We start from the raw sequence: 13,318 nt of genomic DNA, 5'->3' as shown, positions 1-13,318 counted from the left end.
CAGCAGACCTTTTCATCTTTGGAGAATAATCCTTTTTCCACATTCGATTTTCCTCTTACCTCCAGAATGCCTCTGTAGACTAGAAGTGGATCTGAGGAGATTACATAAATAAACAGTTGAAGGCAAAACAGAAAAAAGATTATTCTTAAAAAGGAGGGATGTCAAAAAACACAAAAAAGTAAGCTGTTGCCACTTGTGAAAGACAAATGCCTTTTGTGAAAGAGAAATGCCTAACGTTAAAACAAGAGGTTGGCGAGAGCAGAGTCAGGTAGAAATGTCTCCCAGATAGTCCCAAATCTGTTAAATGAGCACATCTACCCAGTCTCCAAGCTCTCCGCTGATGAAGCCCTCAGTTTGCAGGAAGTCAAGAGTGCGGCTAAGTGTGACGGTGGAAAGAACTGTGGAGGCAAAGCATAATCCTGAGAGCTCAGCTGCATGAAGACCGGCTCAGATTTAGACATAGGCCATCAATTTCATTAAAGCGCTGACACACAGATGCTAAAGAGCACACTCTGACAGTGTGCCTCCACACGACTCTGGGTAATAAAGACGGAGCACAGGGAGGGCGGGAGGCACTGACTCTCACAGCGACACCAGGGCAGCGGCTCAATTCTCTACCACGAAGCACAGCAGCCACGCTAAGCAGACTTACACACACAGCTGGAGCGCGAGACTCACCGCCGCATAGAACAGCTCATCCGCCAAGCGTTATCATTGGTCCACTCCTAGTCAACAAAGGCTTTAAAGAATGGTCAGATATCCTCAGGTGTGTTCGACTGTTGTTAAGAGCCAAATTAGTTGCCGTTTTAGCAGTCCACCTGCTAGCTGGTTGTAGACTGGTTAGCTGGCAACGTCATGAAAACAATGGACACGCTTCAATGGGGCAGAAGGCCATGTTGTTGTGATTCTGGATGGYCAGATAGCTAGCAACAATGACAAGAAGCTGCCAAGTGGGAATCATAGGTGGCTCTTTCAAGCTAGTTTTATCTTGATACCATGTCTTGTTTTGAGGTGTATTTTTACTGATGTCACGTCTATGCTAATATAGCTAAAATTTGCTAGCTAACCAACAACTGTAACAATGTATTTGAGAGACAAGCTCATTGTGCAAATGTATTTATGTTTTCAATAAACATTGGAGACTAAATATAGTTTACATGCTGTTAACAATCTAAGCCAACCCGGTCTGTCTTTCCCCACAGTTGCCCAGGCGTCGGTTGTGTTGCTAAACAACCAACCCGTCTATAACGTCATGAGCAAGGAGACAACTAAATTCAAAAGAGATTGGCTGAGATGACCGTTTCCTTTCAGAGATTCTCACAGCTGTTGATGTGTTAGCCTACTACCTGAGAAGCTAGTTTAAAAACCCCATTACGAAATGTATGGTCATCAGCTAATGCTGTGTTTGATATGAAGGGGACACTCCGTGCTTCACAGCTCTGGGAATAATTACCTAAAGAGAGGAGCTCATACAGTGCTGCTGGGGTAATGGACCCACAGTAAAACACACAGAGATTGTATTGTCATGGTGGCACTAGTATGTGGGAGTAAAAACTCTTCAACAAGCAGGGGCCACACCTGACCTGCCATGACATGTTCATGAATGAGTGGGGGAAAAAAATATTCAGAGATTTGCACTAGCTTTTCTTAGCCCTCCCCCCAACAAATAGACTAATGACAGTAGCAGTCTAGTGTGACACACTGATGGACAGAAACACAGGAGCTGGTGGGCTTTTTAATGTGAGAATATGGGAAGAAGATTAATCAATCAGGAAACAGAGGGCTGGAAAACAAAACAGAGCACGCTCAGATTGCCTCCATCAACCCCCATACATGGGCATGACATCTCCKATGCGTTGTCCCACACAGCCTATTAACATGCAACACCAGTGGAATAAAGCAGAATAGACTAGAGAGAAATGCAATTATTTGACTAAAGAGACGGATCGTTGTATATGGCTCAATTTGGCAAGGGCTGGTGTTTCTGAGAAGTGACACACAAAATATTGACAACACTATCATGCAAAACAGCCTTTAGTTTAATTGAAATGTTTGGTTAAAAGAACAAGGTTAGTTCTCGTTTGAATATTWGTTCTGTAGTAATTGCTAGGGCCGGCATGATACTTGTTAGTACCGTGGCAAGTAAACAAAAACATGAGGATTAAACTTCTTTAGGATAACAGCCCTAAATGTTGGAAACATACGTCATTAGGTGATCCTCCAGTCACATTTATTTAATTTCCAAGCTGTAGCACACAACTTAAATACAGCAGATTGTTAAAAGACCAAAGAGGTTTGTCTGCTTCGTGTGTTCTCATTTTTGTCATGGGAATAATATTGCGATACTGGTATCATCACAGCCCTAGTAATTGCAACACTGAAGGTTTCTAAGAACCGAAGTTGCAACAAAGTAGATTTATTCAGTTTAACAAAACCCAGATATCTTAAACTTCATGACAATGGGATGTCTTTTTCCCTCCATTGGTACAATGTACAGTTTTAGGGGATATGCCTTCCAGTGATACTCATCATCTGTTGTTAAACCTCTGTCCTAAAAGGGAAATATTTAGCCTGTTATGTACAAACCCACTAACACAGCCTACAGCAGCCAAAGCTGCTCACGACGAACGGAATCAACAGGGTAAAGGTCAACTCGAAGGCTGTTGGTTGGAGATGGAGTATGGCAGGCACACCATGGTCCCTTCAGTTGTCAGACCACATACGACTCCGGTGGTTTCATGGATTTTTTCATTGAGAAAATCCATTGGAGGAATGTACAACTGTTGTTTCCATGGCCTCTTATTTTCCTTTCCGTATCACACCAGATCTGTGTGCAGGGTCACTGTCCGGAGGAAGGGTGGGGCATGTGAGGACTGTGACCCCAGTGCTGGATATGGCAGCATAAGGAAGTGTTTTCATTACATAAAAAATAAATAAAAATAAGAAGAGGGATATCATAATTTCAATCATAATTTCCTCCCTTCCTCCCCCACAAAAAGTTCATGTAAAACCCTCTGGAATATTCAAATTTATATATATATATATTTTTTTTTATTTACATGTTTTATTTTACCTTTATTTAACTAGGCAAGTCAGTTAAGAACAAATTCTTATTTACAAAGACGGCCTATGAACAGTGGGTTAACTGCCTTGTTCAGGGGCAGAACGACAGATTTTTACCTCGTCAGCTCAGGGATTCGATCTAGCAACCTTTCGGTTACTGGTCCAACACTCTAACCACTAGGCTACCTGCTGCCCCAAACAATATAGGCCTATGCCTAGCGCATACAAGAATGTTATTTGCCTAGTCAATCCATTTGAAGTGTTGCAAGTAGTCACTGACTTTGAATTAGTTGGCAGGGTAAAGGACTAACACTAATTTGCAAGAGAAAATGTTGGCTACTCCTTATTTATGTCCTGCTGGAATGCACCTGCTAGCCCAAATTGCCAGAGCTGTCAATGACAAGTAGTGCCTGTGGGCTTCATACTGCAGGCTTAGTCAATAGTATTTCAGTGTCTTCATCCTCACTCACGGAGGTGCCAAGTTTGACAGGCTAGATAGAACAGGAACAGAGGAAGTGAAAACAGCTTGGGTCATGATGACTCACCCTCCCCATACATTAGCATGCTGGGTAAAGGCAGGTTGTTTGACAGGCCAGAGAGCTCAGGGCTCCACCACTTGTTCTACTGGCTGCTATTGCACCATACCACAACACTGTGAGTGATGGGTAAACCACTAGTCTACATCCCTGACATGACATCCAGCCATTGACTACTGAGGGGTGGAAACAACATGGCATTGGTGGGTACTGTTGTGGTGTGGACCAATGCCATGTCCACTGTCCAGTGGTCCCTGTGGCTAGCTGCAGCCTTTAACCGCTGAGAAGCTACTAATCCGATGGGTAGTGGTGGCAGCAGATGTTATTGGACAAATACGCTTTGTGTTGGGTCTGGGAGCCGCAGTCCTGTATGGGCAATAGTCAAGGCAGCGGTCTGAAATACAAAAGCATAATGTAGCTAGTAGGGCTGGGAATTGCCAGGGATCACACAATATGATATTAGCGCGATACTTCGGTGCCGATACAATACGGATTGCGATTCTATACTGTGACTTTATTGTGATTTCATGTTCCAAACATATTGCTCATGTTATGTCGGCTTCAGATAGACAGAGCACGAGAAAATTAGTTTTGATCAGTCAGGGAAATAAAAGTGCTGAAAACATGTTTGCCCACCATTTTTTCTTTTTTAAAGATGGAGAACAAGCTATGGGATGAAAAATACCTGAGTTTTGGAGCAGGGACAGCCGGCTGTCTCTAGCTAACGCTGCCCGCAGTAGCAAAACAAAGCACAACTGTAACTTTGTATTTTCCCCCCATCATTAGTAGCTAGGTACAATGTTCCTCCTCATTCCATGCATGCTTAGAAGAAGTTCATCTGAACTACTGTACAGGGTGTGGGGTCCATTGCTCATGTAATGCTAAAATAATTATGAAGCAGCTATTATGTATGGCTCACCCAGCACAATGTCTGCACATAGAACTAGGTTAGCCTACTGTGGAGTCACGGGCAAAGGAGATTGTGATGTGAAGGCATGTTTCTATGTGCTGAGGGCTTAGCACAAAATTATAACTAGACTAGGCCCACACACACACACCTAAAAGCATTGTGGTTTTGAGTAGATTTCTTCATTCTAGTCTTACTGCTCAACATCCACTTGAATATGATGCAGAGAGCAAAGACACAAGAGGCAGAGCAAGTTAGTAGTCTGCTTGTTAACACAAAGAGCCTACTGATAACAAAGTCAGAACTGAATGTGATGCTGCTTACAGCTCCCACCTGAAAGAGATACTGCTGTGAAAATAATAGTGATTTTACACTGGAACACGATTTAACACAGGAACCATTTTCAGGTCAATGTTAGTTTACTATTGTCTTTCAGGAAACTGATTGGCAAGTCAAAACACTAGCGGTAGAACCATGCACTCTGAATAAAGCCAGAAAAACAAACTGACAGGGAATGTAAGAACACAGTCATTATAGAAATACAAATGTCAGGCACCATGTCACAAGTATCAGAACGAACAAACTAGTCAACCATTTCACAGTTTCCCCACAAAAGAAAGCAACAGAGGAAACGGTGCATCAACAAACCAATGTGGTGAGTCTGATAAGCAATGACTGGTAGGTAGGTCCCTGTCAGTAAAACATCACTGGTAATCATTATTGATTGTTTATGCTTGGCTACATGTTTCAGTTTCCTGAATTGTTGCTTGATGCTGTCTTCAGAGGGCCTAGGCCTAATTTGACTAGTACAGTGGTTCCCAAACTTTTTTTCCAGCTGCGTACCCCCTTCTAGCACCAGGGTCAGCACACTCTCAAATGTTTTTTTGCCATCATTGTAAGCCTGCCACACACGCTCTATACGATACATTTATTAAACATAAGAATGGAGTGTGAGCAGAACAACTTGTGTCATCGACAGGTGCAGTACTGTACTACCAGTAGAGCTGGTATGTGTCTCTATGGACGCGTGCCTTACTAAATGGACTGTTTGAAAATGTGAAGACATTTTTTAAACAAAATAAACACAAATGCCTCAACACAAAAACCATTCAGAATCCATATTGCTGAGGTCCACATGTCAACCAGGAAAAATGACATCACAATAGCAGTGACATTACATCAAAATGTCTTATTTTTCTTATCTTTACTCCCTCCCTGTGTTTTTCAACCTTTCACAAACACACAGACAAGCATCCATTTCCTGTCATGACCCATGTTTTAATCTTACAGTGAATGTTTGTGGTGCACACACACACACACACACACACTACTCTGTCTGCTCACCCTGGGATGGAACAGAACGGAAACAGCTCCGCCCATCATGTCACTGAGTTTCCACTAGTGCAGCACCACACACTACGATCAGCTGAGAGCGGGAGTGTCTTTATTGAAAGTTCCAACCCTACATGCACTACAGTAGGAGTATGATAACATAGAGCTGTGGGTTAATCGTGGCTTATTCAGAAGTTTAAATTAGAGAAGAAAAAAAACGGACATTTCCTCCTAAGGTGAAGAAATGTTGTATTGCCTTGGGTATCAATACTATACCACCACTAGACAAACTTCCCTGCATTTCGTACATAGGGCCTATTCGTTTATAGCCTGCATATTAGGCAACACCTGAAACATGGAAATGATGCCTTGAGCGGTGAAAATCCAATTAAGCAATCTCTGACCTTGGTTGACCATACACCAGACAAGAACACTAGCATTTTCACAACTTGGAAAATGCATTGAAAATAAGAATGTTGACAACAAAGAGGGCGAGATGGGGGAGTGCTGGGGATAGCTGCCAGCAGAGTGCACTTGATCTGATTGGATGAGTCAAGGAGAATCCTTTGTGGACACATACTGTATGAAGTGTGATACCAATGGAGAAAAAAAATATCTAAAGTTAGGGGCATATTTTGCCCCTGTTGACTTGTTTTGAAAAAATTGCGGCAGCTTTTTCCATCAAGAGCTCTCAGGGGCAAATTTGGAAAATCTAGGGGCAAAAATGCACAAAGCCACTCTGCATTTCTGACTGACATTGCACATCTTGAATATGGTAAATAATATTTGCCTTTGAGTGTGAATATACTAGAATGCTGCTCTGTATGCTTCAAACTAACAAAACACAATATCAAGTGTTTTTATAACAATGTCAATCGTGGAGACTCATTGAAGTTCTTTGGATATGCGAGGGGAAATATAATCCAGGATTACATATTTTTCCACAACCCCACATTCTGAAAGGCTTTGCTATGCCTCCCTGACAAGCCACTGTGTATTACCAAAGCACAGGACTCCTGATGGCAACTCCTGATGGCTGCAAAACACTGTTTTATTCTCCACATACAAACAAGGCCTTGTCAGTCTCTCTCTCTCCGAGTCTCACTGACATCTTCTAATCTTCTCTTGGCAAATGATCTCCAATACATTCAAATGAACGGGGACGTCACACACCCCATGTAATGTCTGCGTGAAACAGCAGAATGGGAGATAATGAAGCCRGTGTGTGGAGTCCCACAGCGCTAGTGAAAAGACAGCATCTCAACAGGTGAAGAGAATATGATCCGTTGGAACATAGGGATGTTACTAGTTTAATTAACATGGTTGCCTACTCTACTTCCTCTTTAGAAATTATGGCTTTTGGATCAGTACCAGCTAAAAATGTTTAGCTGGTATTGAACAGATTAGCCAGAACTCCTGCTTTCCTACTATGAATAATTAATGTTCAACTCTGGAAACATATGAGTCAAAAGGGAAGAATCTGTTTCCACAAACCCTAACAAATCATTAATATCCACCCATGAATCAAATCTATGGTTTTATGACAACATCTCTCACATTCATTATTAATCTGCATGTGGCATCTAGCATTGAATTATAGATTTAGAAACCCAAATCCTGATAATATAATTTGCCTTCCCAGTAAAAATGTATAAGATTATACACAGTGTACAAAACATTAGGAACACCTGCTCTTTCCATGACATAGAACAACCAGGTGAATCTAGGTGAAAGCTTTGATCCCTTATTGATGTCACTTGTTAAATCCACTTCAATCAGTGTTGATGAAGGGGAGGACACAGGGTAAAGAATGATTTTTAAGCCTTGAGACAAGGATTGTGTATGTGTGCCATTCAGAGGGATTTAAATGCATTTGAACGGGGTATGGTAGTAGGTGCAGGCGCACCGGTTCGAGCGTGTTAAGGGTTTTTCACCCGTGTATCAAGAATGGTCCACCACCCAAAGGTCACCCAGCCACTGTGGGAAGCATCCCTGTGGAATGCTTGACACCTTATAGAGTCCATGCAACACAATATTAGGAGGGTGTTCCTAATGTTTTGTACACTCAGTGTGCAACGATCTGAGGTTCTGAGCATATAGCCTAAGCCTAGAGGACATKAATTACTATAGTGGTGACCAATTTAATCCCAAACTCTCCATTTGAATACAAATCTGTGCTTTTAAAATTGCATTTGGAGTGGACATTGGTGGACTTATCTTCTTAGATTATGAAAGAACATTATCATGGTTCTCTAAGAGAACTCTGTTTCCTCAGTAAACCTTTGAGTTCCAGTCTGGCTGGCTCATATCCTCTTTTCCAGACAGCAAACATCGTGGTGAACCATCAGGGAATCTAGGTGGCATCCTCTCTGCTYACACACTCTCAGTTGGCAGCAAACGCTCTCAAGGACACACCAGGGAACATGTGCCTCACACAGAGATATGCTGCTGCTCTGTTTAGTTCTGCAATTAAATCTGACCCAACATCTGGCCCATGTCGGGTGAACCAATTCGATGCTGAAGGCATTGTTTAAAGCATTTATTTATTCTTTACTCCCTTCAAGTGAACCGTGATCAGACATGGTAGGTAAAACCAATATGGCTAACATTGAGTTGCTTCACGAATCAATCCACATCAGAAGAGTCATCACCCTAAGGACAGCTGAAGACAGGGAGGAAGGATGTACTTTTACAGTATTAGAATTTGAGCGTATGTCCCAGTCCCTTGAATGGATTGGAGTCATTACTGTACTAAAAGACAAATAGGCAAATGAAAGGCTCAAACTTGGCCGTCATGAATAACATAAGTCAACAAACAACCAAAAAGTATGATTAATGCAAATGAGTGGGAATATATTAGCTCATCAAGGAGAGCCATGAAACATGGTTCATTCTACTTTATTAGCTAATGAGAGTTACTCAAGTGGAATAAACAAAATAATTAAATTAAGATGATAAATTATGCACTAGTAATTTCAATATGAGGTTTTGACAAAATAACAATTTGAGGCTCAAATTAAATCCAAGTCCTGATATTTTAATCAGACCTAGCCATCTCTGAAACAACACTTCATCTGCAGTGGAATGTTTCTGTTCCCATCATTGAACAAACAAACAGGACACCAGTTAGGAATTGCAGGGGAGCTCAATGCTCAGGGGGCACAGGGGAACACAAGGCCCACAGCAGCTTCAGGCATATCAATTACTCACTTTGTTCACACACACGAAAAAACAGACTGTCAGAGCAGGTAAAAAAAAAAAAAACAGACCCTGCATATGTATTTTAGCCCATGGCAAACAGGAGAGGGAAATGAAAAATGCATTCGATGTCAGACAGATGAGGCGTATAGTCAACTCAGCAGTAGTCAGACCCAGATGGAGTGGGACCTTAACAGGGCGAAGAATAATGATGAAGTCAAACGTTTGATGGCATGTTTATGAAATAGCCTACATGGGTCAGTGAAAGTCTATTCTAATGTACGCTATTACATCACAGGGGACATCCTGTCCATGTGTCATGTTTTCAGGTCGTCTGAGTGCTGATTGAATTCAAATCAGCTTAGAATTTTGAAAATACAGATCACTAACTAATTATAGTCTACCATAGAAATAAAGTCATATTTGCATCAGAGCCATAGAGATCTTGCTAGGCTGTATATATATATAAATACAGAAAGAAAAGTCAGTGAATTGGGCACATCATGAGAATGACAAATGTAATTTACCAAGTCACAATGTATGATTAGCCTTTGCCTTTCTGTCAAAATAGCTAGCAAATTCTGTACATTCGCATGTAATCACTTTGCCAGCAAAAATGTACACAAATCAACTTGCTACTAGACCAGGGGTTCCCAAACGTTTACTGCACAAGACCCTAAATTGACACTAGAATATACAGAGTAGAGGTCGACCGATTAATCGGAATGGACGATTAATTAGGGCGAGTTCAAGTTCATAACAATCGGTAATCGGCATTGTCGGACACCGATCATGGCCGATTACATTGCACTCCACGAGGAGACTGCGTGGCAGGCTGACTACCTGTTATGCAAGTGCAGCAAGGAGCCACGGTAAGGTGCTAGCTAGCATTAAACGTATCTTATAAAAAACAAATCAATCTTAACATAATTACTAGTAAACTACACATGGTTTATGATATTACTAGTTTATCTAGCTTGTCCTACGTTGCATATAATCGATGCGGTGCCTGTTAATTTATCATTGAATCACAGCCTACTTCACCAAACGGGTGATTTAACAAGCGCATTCGCGGGAAAAAAGCATGGTCGTTGCACCAGTGTACCTAACCATAAACATCAACGCCTTTCTTAAAATCAATACACACGTATATATTTTTAAACCTGCATATTTAGTTAATATTGCCTGCTAACATGAATTTCTTTTAACTAGGGAAATTGTCACTTCTCTTGCGTTCTGTGCCACAGAGTCAGGGTATATGCAGCAGTTTGGGCCACCTGGCTCGTTACGAACTGTGAAGACTATTTCTTCGTAACAAAGACAGCCAACTTCGCCAAACGGGGGATGATTTAACAAAAGGGAATTTGCGAAAAAAGCATAATCGTTGCACGAATGTACCGAACTATAAACATCAATGCCTTTCTTAAAATCAATACACAGAAGTATATATTTTTAAACCTGCATATTTAGTTAAAAGAAATTCATGTTAGCAGGCAATATTAAACTAGGGAAATTGTGTCACTTCTCTTGCGTTCATTGCACGTAGAGTCAGAGTATATGCAACAGTTTGGGCCGCCTGGCTCGTTGTGAACTAATTTGCCAGAATTTTACATAATTATGACATAACATTGAAGGTTGTGCAATGTAACAGCAATATTTCGACCTATGGATGCCACCCGTTCGATAAAATACAGAAAGGTTCCGTATTTCACTGAAAGAATAAACRTTTTGTTTTCGAAATGATAGTTTCCAGATTTGACCATATTAATGACCTAAGGCTCGTATTTCTGTGTGATATTATACTATAATTAAGTCTATGATTTGATAGAGCAGTCTGACTGAGCGGTGGTAGGCAGCAGCATGCTCGTAAGCATTCATTCAAACAGCACTTTCGTGGATTTGCCAGCAGCTCTTCGCAATGCTACAAGCATTGCGCTGTGTATGACTTCAAGCCTATCAACTCCCGAGATTAGGCTGGTGTAACCRATGTGAAATGGCTAGCTAGTTTGCGGGGTGTGCGCTAATAGCGTTTCAAACGTCACTCGCTCTGAGRCTTGGAGTAGTTGTTCCCCTTGCTCTGCAAGGGCCGCGGTTTTTGTGGAGCGATGGTTAACGATGCTTCGAGGGTGGCTGTCGTCGATGTGTTCCTGGTTCGAGCGAGGAGAGGGACGGAAGCTATACTGTTACACTGGCAATACTAAAGTGCCTATAAGAACATCTAATAGTCAGAGGTATATGAAATACAAATGGTATAGAGAGAAATAACCCTATAATAACTACAACGTAAAACTTCTTACATGGGAATATTGAAGGCTCATGTTAAAAGGAACCACCAGCTTTCATATGTTCTCATGTTCTGAGCATGGAACTTAAACGTTAGCTTTTTTACATGGCACATATTGCACTTTTACGTTCTTCTCCAACACTTTGTTTTTTCATTATTTAAACCAAATTGAACATGTTTCATTATTTATTTGAGATTAAATTGATTTTATTGATGTATTATATTAAGTTAAAATAAAAGTGTTCATCGTTCTGTCAGTATTGTTGTAATTGTCATTATTACATATATATATAAAAATCGGTATCGGCTTTTTTTGGTCCTCCAATAACCGATATCGGCGTTGAAAAATCATAGTCGGTCGACCTCTAATATAGAGGACCCCATTTGGAAAAAGTATATCCCTAACGTTAGTTAATGCTGTGTGTTCATATTTACTCAATTTTAGGTCCTGCCGGATGTCCAGAACTATGAAAACACATTCTAATAGTGTAAGAGGTCTTAGTCAACACTAACAAGTTGTATTCTATACCCAGGTGAAGATTTAAAAATAAAGTTATTAATTTGTTTGATAACATCACATATTCTCAGGGGACCCCATTTCAAGTTTGGGAACCACTGTACTTGATTCTCAGAACTAACAGTGCGTGACTGAAACTGCAGTAATGGGGACAAGTATGTTGATACTATATAACTTTTAGTAAACATTAGTCTAGATAGTTGAGAATGTCTTAAGAAAAATATCCACAACAGTTACATTCTTATTTCACTTCGGTGGACCTTTCGTAGGCTCGAGCAGGCTCTCTCGATATAGTCCTAGCGGAACCATAAATGTAAAAAAAAAAAAAATCAGGAGCTGCACCCCTCCCAACTAGGTAACGTTAACGCTGCTAGCCTAGCTCGCTTGCTACCATTTTCTCAATCCGATTAGCGAGCTAGCTAGCGATGAAACACTTTTCTTGCTGTATGAATCAGAATGTCAAAACTTACCTTTAATATTCCATATGCAATTAAACAACAGCAAGAGTTGTATCAAGACCATATCGATTAAATTCATTGTTAGTACATTGACACCGCGAATGCTTTACTGTTTCGATTTGCACTTCTTAAAGGCGCAGTCTGCGCTCTGTTTATGGCAGTACCTTCACAACCGCCTTTCACYGCTTGTCTCCAACGGCCTGACGTCAGGCGCAGGCAGCGTACTAGTCCCTCCTACCTCACTAGCGCAACAAAACCTGTTTGCTTTTATTTGATAGGGCCGCTTATATTTGTTGAAAACAACAATTAAAGTGCAATAAATTCAACAGCGACAACATCTCCATTAGATGACGCCAATGGCGACAGCTAGTCTTACCGGGGTCCGACATATAACGAAAAATACATTACAGACTAAATACTTTACAATTTACATACATTTAAAAGCATTAACATGTTGTGTGTGTGCATCTATCAGTTACACATACATGTCAGTACATACAAACAACAAGTAGGTCACATGGGGGAGAGGCGTGCCGTGAGGTATRGCTTAATTTGTTTTWTGAAACCAGGTTTGTTGTTCACTTGCGCTATATAAGATGGAAGGGAGTTCCATGCACTCATGGCTTTGTACAATACAAATAATAGATTTGTCTTGGACAGAGTTTTAGAAATATCCCTGTACCCTGATTTAATGGAATATGATTTCAGTACTGAATACAGTACATCACTACAGTAGATTCCACTGTGAAATGTCAATGACTATATGAATTGGGGGGAAACATTTTTTTTAAATTCAAGGAACAATCGATATAGAGGTGTGTGGCCCCACATGCATTTGCACTGCTCAAGGACAACTATTTGTGTTGAATTTATAGTGGATTTGTTGAATGTGCCTGCATAACATGTCCTGGCTACCTACACCTGCAATGCACTTGCCTGTTCTCTGCATTTGTCTCTGCACTGATCGTCTTTGTTGAGATTCCCTAAAAACATGCCACTTCGATACAGCCACAACCAGAGGTG

General features: G+C 41.0%; 1 protein-coding gene across 1 annotated transcript in view; it reads right to left on the bottom strand.

Moving 5' to 3' along the window:
* The window catches only part of LOC111969384 (disintegrin and metalloproteinase domain-containing protein 10), an 83,323-nt gene extending 70,871 nt beyond the window's left edge, over positions 1-12,452 (bottom strand). The window contains exon 1 of the mRNA XM_023995483.1: positions 12,308-12,452. Within this exon, the coding sequence (XP_023851251.1) occupies positions 12,308-12,374 (67 nt within the window). The 5' untranslated portion in view covers positions 12,375-12,452. The remainder of the gene's footprint in view (positions 1-12,307) is intronic.
* Between the last annotated feature and the right edge of the window lie 866 nt (positions 12,453-13,318).

Source organism: Salvelinus sp. IW2-2015, linkage group LG10 (genome assembly GCF_002910315.2).
Source record: "Salvelinus sp. IW2-2015 linkage group LG10, ASM291031v2, whole genome shotgun sequence".
In the NCBI taxonomy this organism is placed as follows: Eukaryota; Metazoa; Chordata; class Actinopteri; order Salmoniformes; family Salmonidae; genus Salvelinus; species Salvelinus sp. IW2-2015.
Note: the sequence above shows the minus strand (reverse complement) of the source record. Positions and strands in the feature narration are given on the sequence as shown.